Source organism: Rhea pennata, chromosome 1 (assembly GCF_028389875.1).
Source record: "Rhea pennata isolate bPtePen1 chromosome 1, bPtePen1.pri, whole genome shotgun sequence".
Lineage (NCBI taxonomy): Eukaryota > Metazoa > Chordata > Aves > Rheiformes > Rheidae > Rhea > Rhea pennata.
The window spans coordinates 7,406,649-7,431,090 of NC_084663.1; the positions used below are offsets into that span (position 1 = coordinate 7,406,649).

The 24,442-nt window shown below is 43.0% G+C and overlaps 1 protein-coding gene across 1 annotated transcript in view; it reads left to right on the forward strand.

Annotated features, from left to right (window-relative positions):
* Positions 1 to 24,442, forward strand: part of CAMK1D (calcium/calmodulin dependent protein kinase ID) — a 217,960-nt gene that overhangs the window by 187,785 nt on the left and 5,733 nt on the right. Inside the window, exons 6-8 of the mRNA XM_062580868.1 lie at positions 201 to 276; positions 12,172 to 12,284; positions 14,421 to 14,499. Coding sequence (XP_062436852.1) covers positions 201 to 276; positions 12,172 to 12,284; positions 14,421 to 14,499 — 268 coding nt within the window. The remainder of the gene's footprint in view (positions 1 to 200; positions 277 to 12,171; positions 12,285 to 14,420; positions 14,500 to 24,442) is intronic.

The following is a 24,442-nucleotide window of genomic DNA, read 5'->3' on the forward strand; positions in this document are numbered from 1 at the left end:
GCTTCAGGAGTCACCCTTCTCCTTGAAGATAGGAGCTTCAAAAACTGCAGGTTGTTTTTGCAGATTTGAGGGTTGAATGTGGGAGGCAACAAGGGCCTCAGGGAACTTTAAGTTTCAGGAACGACTGTCAAGTCCTGCTTCTTGGCAACGTTCAAATATTCAATCATGTAACATGAGCTTGTTTGCCTTTTTATTTTCAGCTCCTGAAGTACTGGCCCAGAAACCCTACAGCAAAGCTGTGGACTGCTGGTCCATCGGGGTTATTGCATACATCTTGTAAGTATATCTATTGATTTTTGAATCATAGACAGTTTTAACACCTGCAGCATCCTTTCTCACCATTTGGCTACCTGCCTCCTCTGATCCAAGAACGTTGCTCCTTGACACTTATGACTCAGAATAAAGTGAATCTTGGATGCCTCCTAGGCTGAGATCTGGGCAGAGGCATCAAGAAATGAATCAGGACCCTTCAAGACAACAGGAAACCCTGCTCCTGCCTCTACTACATGGTGTACAATAGTTTGGGTTTAGTTCAGGTTGTAATATTAGTGAAGCTATTACCTCTCCTGCTCAAGTTAGTTGTGATCAGAAGCAAGTTTGGCCATCTCCACACAGCGTGGTGTCATGCCTGCAGATGTAAAAGGGTGTTGTAAAGTGTCACATTTCTGGAGGAGAAGTAACACTTCGCAATGCTGAGCTATGATAATGCATTTTCAGAGATAATGTTTTTTATGATGGACTCAGCCCAGATTGCACACTGTTGTGGTTATTGGAAAATGTTACTTACTACTCCACTGTTACTTCTCACTATTACTTGTTATCACTTACTATTTTCATCATGTATGTATGTATGTATGTGTGAGAATGCTTTTGTTCTAGGAATAGATTTACCAGTCCTTGGACCCCTCTTCTCTGCTCACAGAAACATTACAAGTAGGCTCAGGTTTTATTTTTATCTAGTTCTCCTGTTACAGGTGATGCATCTGCTTCTGGCCATTCCTAATAGCAAAGATAAAGGAAGAGATGGAGAAAGAACCCTCTGGTTATGTCAGCCTTTGTCAATGCATTTGGCACATATGAACACTTATCTCTTAGAGGTGATTAGGTATTTCCAACTACACTTGTTTTTTTCCCCCCAAGCAAATAATTTTAAACTAAATGGAAATTTTTTTGTTGCTGAAATCAGATTTAAACCCCCTCTGGATGAAATATTTTTAGGTTTTGATAATTTTTAGAGATGAAAAAAGGAAGAGATTTTGTGAGCAGTGGATAATTTCTAAAAATAATGCAAAATACTGAAATTTTTACAAATATTCTACAAATGAGGCATCTTTTTCTAGAACACTTCCAACCCCTCAGCCGTCAGGTCCTGTAGGAAAGGGTGAGCTGATTTCTGCACTCAGTTCTGTTGCTTTACCATTAAGCCATTATTTGTGGTTTAGAGTTGCTCCTCTGAAAGGAGGAGCTCAAGGGTGTGGGGATTAGTTACTTGAGAAGGGCTTCAGGACCAGGATCTTTTTGCATTTTCCAAAGAAGTAGATAGATCTCAGAACCCATAAATACAGTTGTTTCTTGAGATTTAATGGCTGTTGTCATTCGATACTTATTTACCACACTCTTCTTCATAACGGCTTAGTAGGCTTATGGGATAATTCAGGTTAAGAGTGGACCTTAGGAAGTCTCCTGCTCAAAGCAGGGTCAGCAGTGAGATCAAACGAGCTTGTTCAGGGCTTTATCCAGTTGAGTCTCAAAAATCTCAGGGATGGAGCCTGCCCAGCCTCTATGAACCACGGCTTGATTGGCCTCAACGAAAAGCTTTCTCCTTGTGGCTATACTGAAATGCTCTTGTTTCACCTTATGTCCATTTTTTTTTGCTTGTCCTCCTGCTATGCACTCCTGCAGAGAGCCTGCTCCTCTCTTCCCAGTATCCTCCTCATAGGTGTAGAGGGACTACTTTTAGCTCCCCCTCGACAAACCATGCCTTCTCCAGGTTGACCAAGCCGCGTTGCCACAAGTGCTAACATCAGTCTCTGCATGTGAATATCTTGGATATAAAATGGTTCATCTAAATCTAACTTGTTTCCGTTAAATGGGGCAGCAAGTATTTTAGACCTGGGCACAACTTCAGTGGTTGAGCCATGGCAGTAGATTGAGCCATTTCCTGTCCCAGTGACAATACTTGGAATGACTGGAGATGTGTCCTGAGCTCTGTGGTCACAGAGATAAGCCCCATTACAGGGGTTCATTGTTGCTGTCCAGAGGAGAGTACCTGTAACATTTTGGGGCATCATCAACTGAATCCAACTCTGTGTGCATGAGTGCATGAGATTACTGCTAATGTTTGGATTGAGAGGGAAATCCAGAACTTATTATGTGTGAACCTGTTGGAAGACTCCCTCCAGCTTTGGGGGCCTATCTACATGGGGTGGTACGTGGTCACAGCTCAGGTCCCTGAGTGTGTGCATGTCATTCAACTAGTAAATGCATAGGTTGCATCTGCACAGCATAGGGGACTTTGAAGCAAATACTATTCCTGCCTCCTATGGGTCTTTGAAACGAGGTCAGGCTGTCACCATTGACGGGCTCAGCATGACCACACAGAGCACAACAAGCATCTTCTTTCTGTGCAGGAGAGCAGAGAGCAGCTGTGTAGCTGTTAACTGCCACAGAGACGAATGTCCTTCATGCCAACACTACCAGTGCTTTCCTTTTTTCCATCTCTTTTCATACAACTGCCAGTTATACAAGGCTGCAAGAAAAAGCAACTTTAGTGAGCCACAGCATTAAAGCATTCCTACTCTGGTCCTTTTCTCCTTGTGCAAACGTTTCATGGCTTGTCAGCGTGAATAACTTTTTGACGGTGTAGTAGAGCTATTTTTGCCAGGATACATCTAACTGTTGTGTTATCCACTCTGTGCAATGTTTATTCTCTACATTTTCATTTACATATGAGCATAAATTTTATGGCTCGGTTTTTTCTACTGCTACCCAAAATAACTTTTTTATATTAAAATAGTATGGGAATCTCTATTTATCTGCATGTATGTTTATTTATTTAAAACAAAGCCCTGCCTGAAAACTCAGCTTTGTGACTGGCTGTGCCATTCTGCATGAATATTTGAAAACTTCTTGAGTAAAAAAACATAACAGGGGGAATGGATTTATCTCAGAGCAATCATCAACAGCAGGATGCAAAGAATTTTTACATAACAAAGCAAAAATCAACAGTGCTGATACTGGCGTTGTGTCAGATCCCAGCGGGACATGCTAAAACAGCGAGGAGGAGAACAGACATACCGAAATACCTCAGAGGCTGCTTCACCCATCACTCCCTAATGGTGTTTTACATGGGGATGGTGTGCGCTGACCCAGACTTGCCATCCTACACAAGCAAACCTGAGCGCAGAAGCCCATGCATTTTCTTGATGTTTTTGGTTTTATATTTGCCAGCTGTGGAAGGACAGTCAAGTAGAGTGTTTTCTTTTGCTTTCTTAGTGCTTTGGTGAGCAGGGCACTAATTGGAGTAGTCCAGCTCAGTGTCACCAGCAGCTTCAGAGAGTGAGATGGAAGAGAACCTGGGTGCAAGACAGCAGTATGCTGTGTTGCCTCCAGTTTTGGTTTATTTTCATATATTCACCGTGCAACTGCCTGTGTGTCTACATGGCTGCCCAGAGAAGGGGCAAACTGGTTCCTGCTTCCTCAGAGATAAACTTGGCTCTCCTTTCCTCCAAGTTTTCAGTCCTATTCAATTCATGCACCAAAGGTCTTTTTATTTTTTTTTTATTTTTTTTTTTTTGCTGGCAGACCTTGTTATTACTTCATTTGTGGTTTTTATGTGTCTTGCTGAGAAATACAGGGGAGTTCTTATTAGCAGTGAGACAGTGCTAAGCAACGCACCCTTTGTCACCTGGTTAATGAATGTATCTTTGAAAGGTGGAAGGTTTTGGTCTCGTCTGTAATCCCTTCCCTCTTCCTAAGACTGAGGCTACTCTTTCTGTCTGGTTCAGTTCAGTGGTTTCCTGCTCTGTTTTCTAGATCAGCTTGTTCTCCTCTTGTCAAGCAAGAGGTACACACACTTGTCAAATCTCAATTCTCCATTTGCTGTATGGGGAATTCCCAGCCCTGAAGGCTTAAATCAGTTTAATAAGAATGAGTTTCTATACTTCCTTGCTCACGGGACAAAGAAGCTTTTTTAGGGTTTCTGTACTTCATGTTATAAGGACCTGATCTGTACTATGTACAGTTAAAATGAGTGATAATAATGCTGTGCCATAGGAGCGTGATAATGTGTTTGCCAGACAGGCTGCTTGGGTGGGATCTGATTTGAGATCAAACCACCTAAACGAGCATTTCTACACGTGAGCCATGCATTTCGGCTCCCATTACAATCGGTGGCAATCTAGGACTCGCTTCGGTTACCAATACATCAGTGCTTAGTGCTATCACCCTGCAGTGTCCCGCAGGGTGTCCCGATCTGCTGTTCCAGGACTGCACAGCCCTTGCACAGCCCCATGGCCTATCTACCAGCTGGTCTGTGTGTCTCATGCTTTAGAGCTTCTCCAGTGTCACTGGACTCTATGTGAGGGCAACTGACCCAGCCCCAAGTCAACACAGGCAAGGGTGTCTAAAGAGTTATTCACGTCACCAGAATGTGCAGTTCAGTTACCTAAACATACGTGTTTAGTACCCACGCCAGGGTGTCCAGGACATCCCCATGGAGCTGGCAAGTATTACTGAAGACCTGCAGAGACCTTCCTTCTGGAGCGGCAGATGGAGGCCGAGCAGGATACCTTGGACATGTGAAATAGCACTAGATGCCCGTTCTCAGGTAACTGGATCATACCCTGATCTGCATTCAGACCTGTGCCTTTATGGCACAATTTAGTGTGCTTGAGGGGGCATTGCACCACTCTATAGTCTCCACTGAATGTGCTGATTACATCTCTAGTGACCGAAGTGGGAGCTTAGAAACCCAGCTCACATGCGAATACCTTTAGTGTCTTAAATCTTGAACTGAATCTCACCCTTGCTCCCAAGAATAGCCAGAAACTCATAGTAGAGTGGATGTTAGGGGTGTAGTAATGATAGAAAGGAAGAAGGGGTCCTTTTCTAAACTAGAAAAATACAGCCCTGCTAGGGGTTCTGAGACCACTGTGATGGGCACAATGTTAGTAACAATGTAATAATAATAAAAAAAAGTCTAATGTTAGAGGATCAGAGCTGACGCGTCCACCTGGCACGGAGATACGAGAAACACGAGTAGCACAGCCCTGTTGTGCAGGTTGAGTACTTCAGCCTGCCTTGAGCACGACTTATTAACTCCAGTACATCACTGTGCTGCTCTGGGTATATCTCTTCCAGCTCCATGCGTGGCACAATTTGCCAGAACCAGATTGAGAGAGATTAGTGTTTAGGGCAATCTGAGCACATCATCTTGCCTTGCCTCCCCCACGACTCCTTATAGCCACTCTTAACAGACCATTGCTGTTGGGGGAATCCAACACAGAAGCCAGGCATAAATTAAAGATGTTTTGAGCTATTATTGTCATAAGTGGCTTAAGTGCCTCCAGACAAGCTCAGTCTCACATGAGAGTCTTCAATTTACAACCCTGAAAGAACAAACTGTTCCTGGGGCACTGACACTCTTGACAAATATTTGTCTCTGTAATATGCAAGGTGAAGATGTCTCAGAGAAGAATACCTTTGTTTCGGTGCCAGCGTCTAATACTTCTTGTTAATGACATCCAGATTGCAGAGGCTGCACTAGTGGAGTTTTTATCAAAAACTCATTTTGCATGAAAAGTCATTATTCACAAGAACTAATTTTAGCAGCTTGAAGTTGCCTATTATTCTAGTTGCACCATTTCTCAGTTTGAAACAGCCTCATTGTTGAGCTCAGCTTTCTACTGATGATGAGGTAGTTTTGATATATGTTCAATTTAAAAGCATATACAACATAAGAAGAGCAAGCGACTTCACTGGATTCCCAGCAGATGGATTTTGGAGCTGCCTAGGTCACATGAGGGGTTACTAATGCCTGGGGAACTAAAATTCTGATCCCGTGCATACCTGATACAGAGAAGATTGTTAATAGATGCAAAAAATAGAAAATCACATTCCAACTCCGGAAAAGAGCCTGGGGCCAGAGTATGCTCTGCTTTAGCCCCCTATTATTTATATTCAACACATCCTGCTTCTTCTGTATTAGCCTGAACGCATTTTGCTTTGAGTGTTCTTCTGGTTCTTTAATTGATAGAAGAGAATTATTGGCTTATTATTTATAAACAATGAGTATCTGAAGATAAATCTTGGATCATACTCTTTCCTGGAGCTCTCTGCTATTGAATTGCTGCTTAATTTCTAGTATATGTGCATGAAATCATTTATATGTTTGCATGGAAGAATTATCCAAGGACAGTACAAGGCATGCTAATCCAGAAATTTTCACTATCATCCAGGAGTCACACTCTAGGAAAAGCTTGGCAGGTATCTAGCCCTCCTCAGCATGACACAGGAGTTTAAGAGAGAAAATGAGAAATAAGCTACCTGTTTAGAACTGAATGGAGAATTAGTGGAGGCAAAATGTAAATTTGGGGATTGCTTTGGATGTCACTGTGAAACACCAGGAAAACAAGTCCTAAATTAGCTCTTCACGTTGCTCGCTTCTTAATTTATTCTTTATTCCCCATACTAATGTGCCCTTGAGGACTCTGCAGTTTCATGGATGCCAGTGTTAGACAGTATGAGGGTCTGTTTCCAACATGAGAAAAAAATACATATGTTCACCCATATAAATAGCGCTTGGATGACTTCCCAAACCATACATCTCTTCCGAGTCTGATCTGACTGCTCAAGTCTTTGAGCACTTACTGAGTGGAGACTTCCATGGGTTTGCTTTCTCTGCTTGATGAGGAATAGGAGTTCCTTGCATTCCCATTGTGCTTTCCTGATGGCTTCTAGAAGTGACTTCTGGCAATATCTTTCTTCTGTACCTCCACCTGTGTTCTCCTTCTCTACATCCCATTCTTTTTCAAAGGAAGACTGGAGATAGGAGGTTAAGGGCAAATCTATTACTGATGTGAAAAGGTAGTTAAATAATTCTAGAAAGCTTTTATTTGTTGACACTGCAAGGAAATGATGACAACTAATAGCTGACTGAAGCTCCCCCAGGACGACAGAAGATTTTTTCACATTGAAGACAGAGAATTTGTTCTTGTATTTTTGCATATCTAAAGAAAATCAGCAGAACCTCTGATAGTGAGGTCATTTTCTTCACACACAAATCTCCCAGCAGATGGAAATGAAGTCAGTGAGATTTTGATTCTCTGAGAATTAAATAAAAACTTAATGTGGAGTTTGGAAGTTGGCCGAGTCACTGGAAGTCCAGCAGAATTTCCTCCAACCATAAATTGGATGTCGGGCTAAGTTGCTGGGGCTTTCCCATCCTTTACTGCAAAGCCAGTACAGACTCTAAGTAATGTTAAAATTTCTGTGTCTTCCCAAACTTTATTTTAAGCTAAGGGACAGCAGATAGTCTACATTTTGGCTTGTACCCTTTCCCCATGCAGAATGCCCTGGTGGTTCCCTTTGCCCATGCCACCTCTCACATACTTTTGCTGTGGGTCCTCAGTGATTTGCCTCCTGGAGCCCCCTTGCAGCATGTTTGTCCCGGCTGCCTCGGGAGGATTCATGCCAGGGCTCTGCAAGCACCTCCAAGCCTTCTCAACACTTGCTCATCTCAATAAACAGGGCTTTTGCATGAGATGGAAGGATGCCTCTGGTACATGCTCCTCTCCAGAATCATTAGTAGTGACTAATCACTTCTTAAGCACTCCCGTTTATCACTCAGGCTGTGGAGAAGCAGCCTGGGCATGAAATCCAGGGGTGATGGTGTAAGGGCCTCAACTCACAAAAGAGAGTGTTTGTCTTGCTATTGCTAATGGGCTCAGGACCTTCTGGAAGAAAGCTCCTGCAAGCTGGATTTGATGGCTCACCAGTTCCTAGTTATTTTGCAACAGCAAGGGAAGACCAGTGCCCGAAGAGTCTGTTTTCTTTGCTGTGCCCAGTTTCCACCAGCCCTGGGTATCCCTGTGCGTGATTCTGGGTGTCCTCGTGCATGAGTAACTCTGGCGCCAGGCTCAATGAAGCGTGTGAACCTGTCAGCTCCCATTCGTTGACTTTGAGATCTACTCCATTAGCTTCCACCTTGCGCTTCCTCCTCAGACCAACCCATGCCATGGGTTTGCTGTGTTTCCCATCTGCCAGGTGTGGTTCAGAAGCCAGGTCTAATTTGTGGGTTTGGGAGAGAGGAGGGCTGCCACACTGCAGTGAGAAGACATGCCAGCTGGGCGCAGCTGTGTGCTGCTACCTCTCTCTGTCATCTGCAGCCTTGGCCACCTCCTTGCTCTTGGCAAGGCATTACTCAAGAGGTTGAAGGACCATTGTGGGGAGGGATATAGCAGTGGGAAGTAGAAATACAAGTGTAGCTAACAAGCCATGCAGGGGAGTCAGGGAAGAGTGGGCTAGATATAGGGAAGGAAGCGATGGCTCTGGGAGGACTGGGACTCCGGTTGGGGTACATGTCCCTGTGCTGCCCCATTGCAGGGTTACAGCACAGGTGAGCTGTCACCCTCCAGCTCTGTGCTGCTCAGCAGTTTGCTCCAACATTTTGCTGCTGTGAGCATTTATAAATCATAGCAGCCCTAACTTGCGCTCTTGTACCTTTGCCAAGGTAATTAGTACCCTGCACATTTTAAGAGAGTTATTTCTCTCTCCAGAGCTGCCTGACAGAGCCTCTGCATGCACAGTGCTGTCTGGTCACTGAGCAGGGCAGGAACATGCTTAACAAGAAGTGCTTTATCTGAGCATTTTGATTTTCTTTAAGGAAAGTGCTGAGGAAGGCAAGAAATTAATGGAAGGGCTGTCAAACTTCTTATGTTGAGCCCACCAAGCCCCCAAGGGAAGAATGGTAGAAGCAATTGCTCAGCATGTCTTGAGAAGAGACTGTCTTCCTCTAGCCTGAGCTACCACTGCCGTTGTGACAGTTGCACCTTTGGTGCTGTCAGCTCCAGGCACTCCAAAACCATCAGTGAGGTGCCCAAAATCTTCAGCATAATGAAAAAGGAGGAAGGTGAAATTCATTTTGTGTGTGTTTGCCCAAGACTGTGGGACCAAAGCTCTGGTATTATTATTACGTGAAAGCATGTAATGTGTATGTTCTTCACAGATACCTGCAGAACTAGATCCAGTTCCTTTATTCAATTATCAACATTTTTTCCTCCATCATCCAGGTGGGTAGTGACATTTAAGGGTTTGGTTAGATTCACAAAATTTTAATGGCCCTTCTCGTTCTCTACTTTCACCCCTGGGTTTCATGTAGGAATTCCTGCATCAATTCCCATGAGTTGATAGTGCAGTAGCACACCTGTTAAGTAGGTATGCAGTCTTGCTTTGGATGTAGACATATGTCTGGCATGACGTTATCTGCCTTGCTTTTGATATGGGCAGCCGTACAGTGGGCCTGGCTGCAACAGAGCTCACTTTAGAAGACAGACAAATTTCTGATTCAGTCAAACCACAATGGTTTCATTATAATGCTGCAAATTTCAGTAGAGGTCTTGCAGGTCAGTATTGATCTGACAGAGAACAGTATCTCACTCAGGATTTGAATTATTTATCAAGCACATTGACTCCTCAGAGCTAACAAAACATCAAAACATTGCTCCTTTCACCCTCAAGTGTTGAGTTGGTTCAAATAACCTCTAGGGCAGCAGGCTGGCTTTAGGTTATAAATAACTTGAGTATTTAATTTTTTTCTCTGTTGGCGCTACAGCGTGATACTGCAGCAAAATCGTCAGTCAGTTTGCAATAGCTGGCTTTTTCCAGTTAAATACTTTATTGAAGTTGATTGAATCAAGATTAAAGAAAACTATAGGAAAAAGATCATTTCAGTATCAGGGAAGTATGTGATAGAACAATTTACACCACAGACTAGAGAGAAGGGACAAAAATTAGGATATCTCTGTATAGAAATAAAAGAGAGAGAAAGGCCTGTTTAAGCTTGAGTGGGAAGACTTTGTTCAAAAACTTGGACTAGCCTCGGAGGTAAATTTGACATTTTGCAGCAATGGTATTAAAACCTGTAGAAGGGAAGTCTTTTCAGGCATGAATGCACAGACAGGCACAGGCTATTGCACACAGCATCGGCTGGACATAAGAGGTCTCTGGTGCACAAGATTTGTATCTGCATTTGTTTAATACCGTGCTGGGTGTAGTTTCCCTTGCCAAGAGCCTGCAGGACTAGAGGTGCCCTGCATCTGCTTGCCAGCTGAGCAGATGTCCTGCTGCTGGAAGCACTAGGAGAGTGCATCCTGAATGTTTTAGTTAAAAAGCCAGTGTTTCTCAGCTCCACCTACGCAAATAATGTTTGATGTTCTGGTTGTCCTGGGGCTAGATTTTTCTGATAAGTCTGATTATAAATACTTAGGACTTAGGACTTAGGAAATGTCATTAGCTTTAGGCAGGGTGGGCAGTTTGATGGGAGCAACAAAATCACTTCTAGAAGTAAGATAGATCCCCTGCAGCAGCAGTAGAGCTGTGTGCCGCTTGTGCATCCTGCGCAGCAGAGGTGAAGGGACTCTTCCAGACATCCTCCTCCTGGGGCCTCGGGATGCAGAGACCAGCATGATCTGTAGACATGTCCTGATATCACATGTCTGAGTGATAGCTCTGCTTGGCTCTTTGCCCTGCTTTGCACCAGCTTTTTCCTCCACAATCCTCATGCTGGAGGAGAGGTCCGTGCAACTGGCAGGTCACCTCTGCAGTGAGAAGAGCAATGGCAGGAATGAGCCCTCTCCCCGTGCAGTGACGTGGTTGGAGTCTGGCTGGAGTTGACATGAAGTGGGCAGCGGGCTGGGAAACCATGCTCTTCTTTTGAATATACTGATGAGAAGCTTAGAGCTGGACCTGGGCCTGAGAGTTTTGCCCTTGGTCAGGATTGAGCAAAAGTTTCAGAACTATGTCTTTTGGCATCCCAAATACAAAACATTACTGGTCAAATTATCCTTCATCTTTGTCCGGTGTAACCGTTTAACCCCTAGAAGGTGTGACAATTGCTGCTATGTAAAGGTAAGAGGTCCCAAACTGAGCACATTGCTTACCACTCACATTAAAACTGGCTGGGGACAGAGAGGAGGTTGATAGGCTACAGCTAGAGTAGATTGGTGTGATCCCATAGAAATATATACTTCTGGTTGTATTTTGAGTATGTCTTCCCCTACCTACCCAGTATTGCTCTTTGGGACAAGACGTCTTTTCTCTGTGTGTGCTTTGCTTCATGTGCTGTGGATGAGTCCCAGCAGCACTGCTGTTGGCAGCAGTTACTCAACAGTAGGTCAGAAACTTTCTTCCCTACAACCCAAAAGAGCATTTGTCTTAGAAGGTGTACAGTGAACCTTTCTGTACAGCTACAGTACAACACACTATAGAGATCACTGGTTGTGCTCAAAGCCTGTCATGGTGCCATGAACGTGGCTGTTTAATGGCTCTGATGTTTCCCTGGTTCCTGGGGCATCGTTGTGCCTGCTTGTCTGTGGAGCTACTACGTTGCCTCTGCACCTTCCGGGAGAAAGTAAAGCCAATCTAAATGGCTTGTGTAAGGTGCCAGGTCAGAACGGTCAAGAAGGACAACTGGAGCAGCTGAGCTAGTGTGAAGAAGACTTGCAGATGTGGAACGGTTGTGCTTGAAGGAATGAAGGGGACTGACTGTCTGCGGATGGGTGTGTAGCCCATGAACGCAGCTTTTACCACACTTGCAGGAGAGAATGCAAGGGCTCATGGCTATACGATAAAATTATTCCTCTACCTAAACACCTGCAGTAAGGCTCTGAAAAGCAAGCAGAGGGAGATTGAGATACCCATGTGAGTCTGAGTATAGGACCAGCTTCTCTAGGGTTTCCATGCTGAATTCCTCTGGAGAGGCCAGTTTGTCCAGGATAATGCCAATCTTAAAGACGTGGGTTTACATATTCCTGAACAAGCATCTGTTAGGGTGGCATTTGCCTACTTGGAAATGTTAATAGGCCAAGTCTTAAACTCCTCCCTCCCCCTTTCTCACCGTCTTGTCAGAGACAGGTCAGTCTGTCATGTGCCTCTTTTTGTGCTCTTGATTAGGCTTTGTGGATATCCCCCCTTCTACGATGAAAATGACTCCAAACTCTTCGAGCAGATCCTTAAAGCGGAGTATGAGTTTGACTCTCCATATTGGGATGACATCTCTGAGTCTGGTAAGAAGCTGATGCTAATTTAATTGCAACAGCCATACATGCATTCGTACCTGTTACAGATATCCTCCATGATACATGAAAATTGGCCCTCCATTGTATATGGAACTCTCTTTAGCTGAAGATCATTGGGAATGTGCATTGCTCTTAGCTGAAATAGTTATGGGAGGTTGTTTCTGCAGGAAAGCAAATTAAGTACCATTTCCTCCAGTCATGCACAAAGCACTAAAAGTAGCTGGAATAGAAGATTAAGATAGCAGAATTAGTCTTCAGCCCGAAGAAGACAAAGCAGTTTAATTTTTCCTTCACATCCAAATAAAATGCAGATGTTTTATGCGTCACTAATGATAGAACACAAACCAGTTCAGCTCTATTACCAAAACTGTGGTTTTGGTGATATGGGATAATATGGGTAACATGGATATGGGAAAGACAAACTCAAGAAATTAATGACTTCCAAATGAGGGGGAAAAGGGGGACAAGGGGGAAGTACTATTAAGTCTCTGAGAAAGGAGGGAATTTTGTCCTGTTTTGGAGCATAGGTGCTGATTTAGTAAGTGCAAGTGCTGCCTGCATGGTCTCATCCACACAGCTGCTCATGTGTTCACCCAGTTCTTCCCCAGTCAAAAGCCAAACCTTGCTTTGCCCATTCTAGTAGCTCTAGCAGAGAGACAGACACATTGCCAAGCTGCGTTACACATGCGCATGGACCTAAAGGCATCAGGATCCAAAGTGGCTTAGGGTCTGCCAGCTTGAACCATGAGCATCGGTGTCTCTACATGACCGCAGAGATATGTTCAGTGTTCCACCCTGGATGTGCCACGGACTTGCTCTCTAGCCTTCAACGGGTCATAAAAGCCTGCTGTCCTTGCTTTATCCAAAAATGGGGAAATGTCTGCCATTTCATAGGAGCAAAAATGAATTATAGGGAAATTTTCTGATGTGAAAATGTCCCTGGAAGTACAGTTTTCAAATTCATGAGTACTACTAATTAAAGCAGGAGAGATGTAAAAAGAACTGCTTTATTTTAAAGTTGACCATATCCTGTAATTTCCTAATAGAACAACATTTCATGCTGCTTACATCTGTGATCCAGATTCTTAAAAATATGTGTGGTGAGAGGTTTTTTTAAGTCTATCAGGATTTTTGAGAGAAACTATGAAGGTCTTCTGGCAGAGCCCTCTGCATTTTTGGGGGAGTGTCCATCACCTAAAGCAGCACGAAGAATTTAAGGCCATATTTGGCTTTGCTGTGGCCCCTTCAGCTACTCTCTCCTGAATCTACTGGATGCATGCCATGCTGTGATCTCCCTCCCCTCCAGTCTAATACTGACCAAAACCACACTACCTCATGCCCAAGGAAGTCCATTTTCCTCTGTAAGTTGATTTTTTAAATGAGCAACATACTCTCCCACCTACCCATACATGCAGTTGCTGGAAGCGAACAATGAGAGGCTCCTACAGCAGACCTTCTCCAAGCCGTTACCACTAATTGTATCAGTGTCTCCAGCAGAGACAGTCTGTGGGCCATATTCAGACAAGATCGCAGGCACCTGGCTGACCAGGAGCTGGGACCTGGCAGTCCTGAACTCTACTGTCTCGGAATTATTCACCCCATTCTTAAATTTAGCTGCTGGAGTAGAGGTTTTAGGCTATTAGCTGCCATATGAAATAGCTTGGGCTTGGGCTGCATCCACAGTAATAAACAACAAATGCCCTAGGACCATTTTCTGGCAGTGTTGCTGAGTGACACTGAACGGCTTGGGTCCATGCTGTTAAACCTCATTTTGCCTTGAGAAAAGGGTGATACATGTGTCTTGCTTATGGGAAATGAGCTATGCTAATTCCCAAAGTGTGCCAGGGAGTTGTGTGGGAAAGAGCTACTTGGTCTCAATGAGAATTGTAGCTGTACCAAGGACAACTCAACAACAAAATAAGTGATGGCTTTGCAGCATGCAGGAACGTTCCCTGGCTCTGCTTAGTTTACTAGTACAGATACAGTCTTTGCGTTATCTGAGCAACATGTGGGGAGTTCTGTCAGTAATTAGGTTGCTGTATGATATATCCGGGAAGCTTAAGTGTTTGTCTGACCATCCTGCAGCAGAGCTGGGCATCAATCCTATTACTTTTTTTTTTTCAGCTAAAGACTTTATTCGGAATTTGATGGAGAAAGACCCTAATAAAAGATATACCTGTGAGCAAGCAGCGCGACACCCTTGGTAAGCGACCATCACTGCTGTGTGAAACCCTCATGACAGAGAGCAGCATTTACATGCAGGGGTGGAAACAGGTGTTTTTTACTACATAGTATACTAGTGTTTACTAAATAACTCTGTGTTCTTATTCTTACAACCCCTGTATTTGTCTGCCAGACATTACTGGAAAGACTTGATAGTCTTTAATTTCATGTACAAACCTGCTGAGTACTTGCAGAAGGAGTCAATGAAATGCTGCACTGTGTTGACTGTAGTGCTGCAGTGGGATACACCAAAATTATTGAATGAAGAATTTGGATTTTGGGGCAAAAGCTCAGACAGGAGTCAGCAGATGTGTGAAAAGCTGGGTATCTGCTTGCTCCTGAAGATCTTTATCAAGGTAGTATCAGAGCACGTAAGAGCACCCTTGTGAAGTAGGAAGTCCTTGTCTGTGTTCCACTTCTGTCCAGGCACTTCAGAAACTTAACTGATACTTGCCGTGAGGACCTGGTCCTGCTGTTTTCCCTCTCTTGTTGAATGGAAGAGATAGGATCCTCTAGAGAGGGATATGCTGCTCTAGGGTCTGAATGGGCTGTGGCGATGCTCACTTTGCAGTGAGAATTCAGATCTTTGCTCAGTGCTTTAAATTAGATGACGTTTTGCAAATGGGTGACTTGACTAACATTACCCAAGGATTACGTAGCTGAAACACGAGAATGGCTCATGTACTCTTGATCAGTCCTGAGTGACTGAACATCACTCCACAGTGCTAGCTGCACCCAAAAATGGACTTTGGATATAAGTTTTTTAGGGCATGGCCCATTACGTACAAAGCAAGTTATTATTTTTGGACATTGTGGTTATAATAGTTGGAGTCAAAGAAAGGAGTCAATCACATGATATTTTCAACCAAGGCATACATTAGACTGTGTTTTAATGCTGTCACAATTACCACAAGTATCATTCATTTTTGCAGTTTCTGAAGGGCTGGCTGAGTAAGAGCATTAGTCTGTGTATTTCCCAGGGAAAGTGAAATTCTTCCTGGCACTTGTAAAAGCCACTGAACTAGTGTCCTAACTAGTTCAATAGCTTGATGGACTGCAAAGCTGTCCTACGATGGAATTTGAGTCCAGTGATTAGTGTTCAGTAGCGTAATTGAGTGTAAAATTGCATGCTTGTGAAAGCACAGGCATACAAGGTATTAGTTTTAAGGCAGCACTACTTTCTACAGGTAGCTGAAGACATGAAATCAGGAGATAGAAGCTACTTCTCTCCGAGGCTGGGGAGCTTTTCCAGCTGAGGCTCTGCTCGTTGCTGCTGCCTCAGCCAATGTGGGCTTTGGACACGGTCGTTTACCTTTCCAGCGCTGAAACGGCAGAACTGGGATAGGAACCCTGGTACCCAGCTTAAAATCATAATTTAAAATCTTAAATTTCAGTGTAGAGTAAAACTTAAAGCTGATAGCTCTAGAGCTAAATATTTCAGTTTGGCTCCAAGGAGTTTATGGCCCTCTCTCGGACACTCGCTGGTTTGCCTCATCTCGTTGCTACTTTCAGTCCTAGGACAGGATGGAAAGTAAATCCTTTCAAAGCTTTTCACAGAGGAAAAACACCATTCCAGCTTACTTGATGATAACATTTTACCAATATACAGGCTGATGAATTACCCCTGTCATTAATTAACAGCCTGGCACTTATGAAGCAATTCAATAAGTTGTAATCACAAAAGCTGTAGAAATACAGTGAAATGGGATTGATTTCTTCATATTGGGAATGATGCACCAATGCCTGACTGCAGATTGTCAGAGAAACTGCGAGTACAAATTAGATTGAGGATAAGATTGAGGCTCAGCTTTTACAATTAAAAACATTTTAGGTAAGGCTTGAGATGCAGAAGACAACACAAATCATAAAGAAAAGCAAGATTCTTGCGTTTTATCCTTCATGTAATGATAATGAGAAATGTTTTGCAGCTGTTTATTAGCTAGATCAATGGTTGGCATCAGTACAAGTGAAAGATGGGGAGAAGTCAAGACCTAGGTCTGCCCTTTCTCCAGTGTCCCATCAATAAGTGCTTTCCCGTCAATGACTGCTATCCGTGTGACAAAATTTGGGAGATGAAGAAGGCTTTTGTGAGAGGGAAAAAATGCATTTTTTTAAATGATACTGACCTGAGCCTCAGGAAATTAAACAAGTTACAAAAGTCAATATTAGAAATACAAAATAAACAACAGGAATGCAACTCCCAGCAGAGAACGAGGTGACCATTTGTATAACTGAAAGACAGATTTTCCAAAGCCTTGAATCCAAGATACACAAAGTGTGTGCATCCAGCTCTTGGCGCAGCTACATCTGTGTTGGTTGCTGGAGTGCAACAAAGAAACGTGGCACTTGTAGCGTGCACAACTTCTGGGCCCTCCTACAGGAACAAAATGATAAAAAGTGTTTTCATTCCTTTTTTTTTTTTTTTTTTTAATTCATTGCATGTCATGGGCCAGAGGCCAATGGAAAATCATGGGCTGTTCCACAGTTTTTGATATTTTCTACAGAATCCTATCTTCCGTTTAAAAACAACCCTCAAAACAGGGCTACCAGCCATTTCTATGGCATGAGTCTTTCTGCCAGGCTGATTTACATCGTTCGTTATCAAGGCTGCCTCCCTGCTATGTAAAGCATGGTCTGAGAACAGCCTCAGAGATGTCCTACCTGCAGATGACACCAAGTAAGGAGGCTTCAAAGGTTCACTGTGTTTCCACCTCTCTGTGACATTAACTGCAGGCTGCAGCTGGCAGCACAGGCAGTGTGTGCTGGTAAAATAAAGAGTGGAAGGGCACTTGTACAGCGAAAGCTAAGCACGGAGGTGTCAGAAGATCTGGTTTCAGATCTGGCTCCATTCTCACCAGTGTGCTCATGAGTAAATGACTTGATGTCTCATTCCCCCTTCCCCTGAAAAACTTCCTGTAACATAAATGTTTCAGTTATCGAACTCTCCAAGTGGTGCAGTGATTTTTCTGAGGGTTTCGATCCTAGAGTGCTAAATGCTAGTAAAATGCCTTTTCAGATAAGCATCAAGGCTACTCACCTGGATATTATCTCTTATTTCAGACTTAATGCTAAGATCTCATTTTGCCAAGCCACTACTCAAGAAGCGTTTTCCTTCCAGATTGCCTATAGCAGGAAATAATGAGGTTTTTACTGCTTTTTTTCTCATTCTAGCCATTATATCTATTGCAGTGCCATCCTCCCCTTCTTTTTGAACAAAGGGAATAAGGCCTTTTCTGTGGATGAGGAGGAGAGCTCCGTGCTTTGTCTCGGTGGCCAGCTCAGTTCTTTCCTCAGCCCAGCTGTATTTAATCTTCTAGCAAGGCCAGGCTTGAGCTCCTCCATCTTCTGGTTACATTCAGTGTTGCAGCAGTCTGAGATAATGGTGCAAGTGTTCTGCCAGTCGAGAGAGGCTACCGAGACTTTTATAATGGGGACATCCCCTATTGCCTTTTCATACGACCACATCTCCCAGCACGCATCCCCTTCCACCAATCTTTCCCCAAAGTGCTACCTTCTCTGTATGTGATGAAAAGTGATGAGGTGGATAACTGTATCAGCTTGAGGCAAGGAGATGATCAGAGCAGGTTTCGGGTGGTCCCACAAATGATAGGTTCTTGGAGAGCATTTATACTTGAAATGACCCTTAATGGCATCTCATAAAGGGTATCTTTTGTTTGCAAGACCAGCAGAAGAACATAAAGGGAGAAGCATCTTTGAGCTGTATAGTTCACGTAAAGTGAAGTCTTGTTTTCGCTGAGGTCAATGGGAATTTTGCCACTCCACTCCTTTGAGAGTTGGAGTTTGATTTCTTATCTCCACAGCTGAACACAGAGCATCTGCTCAAGTACTTGGAGCTGTACAAATTATGGATAATTAATATAACAGATGAGATGACTCCATATAGTGAAATTTTCCAGCTTTCCTCCTCCTGTGAAATCTTTTCCTGAAGTGATAGATCTTCGGGATCAACTACAAACAATTAGGAAGAAATTTATCAAAGCAAGAATATTTACAAATACATTGTAATTATGATAAAAATATACAAGAGACGGCTGGCTGACCATGAAATTTTGTTGTTTCATTGTAACATTTGCAAATATCAAAGTGATTCCGAAGTATATCTCTGATTTTAATTATCAGGTTTTTATTAAAGATTTACAAACAATCAAATTTTTGTAAGACTTGCAAGAACTGAATCTTGCAAGATGTCACATTTTTGCCTTTGAGGTTAATAATCTCTTTGAATTTCGGGAAACTACTCAAGAATATCCAGCTATTCACATGACAAAATGTTTGTACCAGATCAGATCCCAAAAAAAGTAAATGCTTTTTTCCGATGGCTAGTTTTTCTGTGATCTATCTGCTCCCCACATGCCTGCATTTACTTGGTGTTTTCTATTTACAATCATATGGCCTTGGCAGGGGGACGGTACGTTAAAGTTGGAGTTGGCAGAAAAGGAGGCTAAAAATTGCAGTGAAGTATGGTAGCAGAAACAGTACAATATATGTAAGACCTGTTGGTATAGTGACTACACCCCAACCTGTACAATCTGTACATTTACACAGATTTCTCCAGTTTAACATAGAAGTGATTTATGCTTTCCATCGAAAAAGTTGTTTATTTTATAGCATATCTTTCACATAAGTTTGCAGTGTTTATGATGTGTTGCGAAGGTGTAATGTTCTGCTTGGTTGTTCCATTGTGACTTTTCAAAAATGATGTGGAAAATGAAGGTAACAAAAGAGTGGTGTAATTTAGCGGCAGCTTGATACATTTTAATGCTTCCCAAGCTCATATTAATGACAACAATAAAGTTTATTAAATATATTGCCATGTCAGAATCCACATCCTTTTCTAAGCCAGTAGCTCGGTCTGCAGTGATTAAGAGCAAGCAGTAGAAAATCGAGGACCTGTTTTTTCCAGCTGTATGATAATATTGAACTCCCTGTGTGGTCAAGCTTAGTCCTGCAGCCCCAGGACCGCCTCCAAATTCAGCCTCCAGTCTTGCGTTGGAGGAAAAGAAAACCAGCCTCAGAGGGAGCAGAGAAGATCTAACACTTAAGAGGGTAGTATGGGACTTGGAAGATGTGCTGTGAAATTATTTACTGTGTCACACGATTCCTAGGTGACTGTAAATGGGATTTTGAACCGTGCTCTGAAGCATATTGTGGCACCAAAGGCAACCTGAGACACCTGTCCTCATCTCAAAGCACCATAAACTGAGGAATGGTTTGTATCACCACTGTATTGACACAAAGACTGCATAGGACAGAAGGAGCCTGCAGCACCTAAGTTAGGCCCCTGTGTTAGGAGGTACAACGGTGGCCCTCACCCTTGCTCACTGCTGGTAGAGAGGGAAGGCAAATATATTAGACGTGTCAACATCTATCCTAGGTCCTGGAGAAGGACGTTCTCAATACATCCCTGGATCTCAACTCTTATATGGAAAGAGGGGAAAGTCCGTCCCTGCTTTTCAGAGCTGTAGAGAGGCCACATCTGGGGATGACTGTGAGTTACTCACACATCTGTATGTATCTCGGAGACTTGCAGGACATGGAGGGCTCATCCATGGCTTAATTTTCACTCCCCACCTACGCCTAAGAATCGCAAGGCTCTGGTAAGGGTTAAGCCTCTGCAGATTGTGACTGTGACCCTGAGTGTTTATTATGTGTGAGGGTGCACTAGCCAGATAATAATTTCCACCCAGGGAAAGGACATGGTTTATAAAGAGCTCAGTTCTCAGACAATGTTGTTTGAAGTGTGAAAAGGGCTCCCTGAAGGGGACTGCTGATGTTTACAACATTAAATCAAACTCTTATCTACTGCATCCCTGCACTCTATTTATTTTGGAACATTCCTGATACTGTATGTGTGTTTGTGTGTATTTATACACACGTCTGTGTGTGTGCGTGTGTATTATCAGAAGAGTTATGATCCTTCAGTATTATCCATTAGAGCTAACTCTATGTTTCCTGTCATCATACTCAAGAGTATTTCCAAGTCCTGTTTGGCCAGCACAGCGTTTGAGTTGGCTGCCTTCAGTGAGTATGAAGGTTCAGAAAATAATACCAGATGAAAGACCCCGCCTGCCATTGCAGGCAGGGAGAAACATGTGCCTGCAGTATGTTAACACAGAATCATCCACAAGGAAACTTACTGTTTTTGTCTTTGTCGGAGGTTCCTTTTAAAGCTTAGAAGTGCTATGGCTAGATAAATTGCTGTGATAGCTTTGAACCCAGATAGAGAGCTAGAATAAATTAGATTGTATGAAATAATATTTGCTTGATAGATTAGATTCCTCTCATATGCAGAGCCAGCTTTGTTACAGTTATCCAAAAGAAGTACCTCTGTTAGCTTCATTGAAAGTATTTGTGAAGGTGAGTAATCAAATCGTGACTCTTGGTATCCAATTCTGCATGTTCCTGGGCCTCCTTAGCTCCTTCCATTGGCTCAGCCCTTTGGAGGCTTCAGCTACTAATTTCTGAGAAGTTCATTAGACTCAGTCCAGTTCCTAAACCTCATGAAGTCTTGGTAGCTACATAATAACATAATAAACTTCTACAGAGCCGCTCGCTCTGAGACCTCTAATGAAACCCAGTCTTTAGGGCTCCTCTAGCTCTTAACTTTTGCACTGAGGCCATTTTTGCAAGATGCAGTTTAGAATCCCGTGTGATATAGACATTTTCATATTTGCCACTGGATGAAGTACCAACTTCAGAATGAAGTTCTCCAAACAGGGGTAGCTACTTTCAAGCCCTGCAAAACAGTGATACAGAGATAAAAGTCTGGTTTCAGTTAGGGTAGTCAGTCCTTGCTTGGTTCTGGGTGATGCTCAGCATCGTAATAGATCAAGGACTATTCTAATTTAGTTTTCTTTGTGTGTGCGTGTGAGTGTGTGGTAGGTAAAGGTAGTATCTTTTACTGGGCTAACTGGTACAGTTGGAAAAAAGAAGCAAGATTTCAGAAAACACAGTCTTGACACAGTTAGCTTCAAAGTTAAATTCAAATTTAAGAACTATTGCTTAAGGTTTAACTAAATACATGTAGTTTTGACAACTTCTAAAAGAGAATATGGCCATCTCAAAGCAAGTGTGGCTGACTCCTGTAGAAGGGTATGTTATGCAAGTGCAAGGGAGGGAGGAAAAAGGAAAGTTAAGGTATTTCTCTCCTAGAAAACAAATCAAGACAGTTTATAGTCTGCGGGCGTGGCGAGTTAGTGAGTGGTGGGAGGGAGATTATGTTGTGCTGTAAAACTAGTGTTTCTATTAAATATCATACATCCTCTTCTCAGCATGGGAACTAAAGTTCATGATTAAATACATTCAGAATAGATGAGATGATGCTCATGAAACCCACCTCAAGTGGGTTTGTGTGCCCAAAAGCTTGATCTAATTTTTTAAGATGTACCAGTTGATATAATAGAAGATAAGATTTACACCTGCTAACCTCCACCTCTCTTGCCTGTGTCCTTAAACCACCACATCTTCAGCAGAACACCACCAAAAAATGGGTAATAACAATCTTTTTTTTTTTTTTTTAGCTATTTTATAAAAGTTTGAAGATCCTCTATGTGCAAAATACAGTATAAATATACAGTCCTCTTGTTACAGCACTGCTGTATTGCTAACAGGATAATTCTTCAGATGCTGTTTGGAAGATCGTTCCCACCACTGGTTTTAGTGGCCTAGGCTGCCTTGTGAGCTACACTTTTGAGCATCCCAGCACATGTTCTATCTTCTGCTGTACTAGATTAGCCCTAGTGTTGCTGTTATTTTGCTCTGATTAAAAACTGTCATCTAAAAGATTATTGCTTATGCTTCTGAAGAGACCTTAGAGCTAGTATGATCCCTGTCGATGTCATGTTCCAGGGCTTCACAGAGGGTCTGTCCATCCCCTTGTGAAGTTAACATGTACTATTCTCCCTGCTTGAGAATCACCTAAAGAGTGAGGTTATTTTTCCAGTATCATCACTACAATTGCATTGCAAACATAAAATTAGTGATGGTAGAAACAGTTAGTGAGCTATTGGAAATCTTGTTGAAACCAGCAGACCAAACCTCACCATCATTCCAGAAAACGATCCCTAAACTCAAAAAAATATATAGCTTGTATATATGTTACATGCCTGATGAAAAGTTTCATATAGCAAAAATGTGTTTTCAAATCCTTCTGGAGACTGACAGGAAAGATCTTCTGGGAGAGTTGGCAGGAGTATCATATCCCAAGAACTTGTTCTGCCCGTGTTTCCAAAATAAAATTTGACAAGTGGGAAATACGATCTGTTCTCATGCAGCTTGTTAACACACTTGTTCATAAACCAAAATACTTCATTAGCCTCAGAGGAAAAAAATATTCCTTGCAAATGTAAGTAATTTTCTCTTTACAGCTTGATCTTTATGATCACTTATTGGACTGACGCTCTGGCTTGTATTCGCCTGCCTGTTAAGCACTCAGCTAAATGATTTAGATCTCTTCCTCAGACCTGTAGTGACAGTCAGCGCTCCCAGCTTGTACCCTGATGGCAGGCAGGCATCTTCATGAAGGAAGTGTCTTTAGGTGGAGCAGAGCAGTTATGACATTTTGGAGTGACGCTGAGTATTTGCAGTCTCACTAGGAAACTCTGTTAGAGCCCATCCGCACCAAAAGGCTGAGCCGTGTGCAAGGGCAGGTGCGTGAGTCTGTGCACTCGTGCACCTCGGCTCGCTAGTTGTGCAGGACAGACAATACAACTGTATTCTCCTCAGGATGCTGGCTCACCTCGGCACAGGTCGCGGCATTCCTTGATGGCACTAGGAGTGACCTGGAGTCTGTCAGGGACATCCTGTGTTTTGCCACTTGGGTCATGTAGATGTAGCTGTAATAAAGCTGTAGAAACTATTTCACATGATAGTTTCACATTAGAGAAGTACAGAAGGTGCACTAAACAGTGGGTGCAGGGCCAGCTGCAGTGCTATAGGTGCCAAGGGCATGTACTCCTACATCTAGGAGTATATGTGGGTAGGATCCACAGCGGTCTGGCCGTGTTCCCTATTTTTAGTGAAGGACTGAAGGACGAACGATAGAAAAGGATGCTTAGTCTAGATGCACCCTCACCAAACTTCTGGCCCCAGTCAGAAATCCAGACCAACTTCCCTGAAGTCAGCAGGAGAAGTGTTCAGAAGGCAACTTCTTCAGAGGAAGATCTGAAGATCTTCTAGTTTTCCTCAGTCAAACACCTCCCCTTCTCCATCAACAGGACAGGTAACCAAGAGACACTGTCAGGTTCCTTTAGCCATTTAGGGGCCATGTTTTGCTTATGATACTAGTTTTTCTATCTGCTTGAGAACAGATCAGGTTATGTGATGGTGGTGGTCAGCCAACTGCGCTCCCCAACTCTGAATGAAAACTCTATTTCTTGTGTGCTTTCCTTCTGGCTCCAGTATTGTTGAATAACTGCATGTAGATTAGCTTGGTTGTAAAAGGATGGGATTGGTGGCTGTCCATTCTCGAGGGATATAGGATTAGTCCCTCACCTTCCTTCCAAGAGTAAGTAGTGCCTCTTATCTCTTTCACTTCTTGGGTGAGTGGTAATAGCAGAAAGGAGGGAAGCGATGTAGAGAGTATTGGATCCCAGCCAGCACTTAGAAGCTGTGCAGTTGACACCAAAGTGGAAACAGCTCCTTGTCCTTTGAAAACAGGTTTACAGTTCAGAATGATCTGGGAAAAATGAAAGAAATATCTCCAATTAATAGGACACACAAAAAGGAAAGAGCAGATTGGGATATGTAAGCAGAGTTTGATCTTTAAGAAACACAAAGTACTGCTGCTGTTCTGCTGCCTTAGTGGGAAAACAGTGAATAGTTTGGGTTACTACATTTAAGGAAGACATGGACTAGTTGGAGAGAATCCAGAGAAGCTTGTTAGATCAGAGGATTAGAAAATA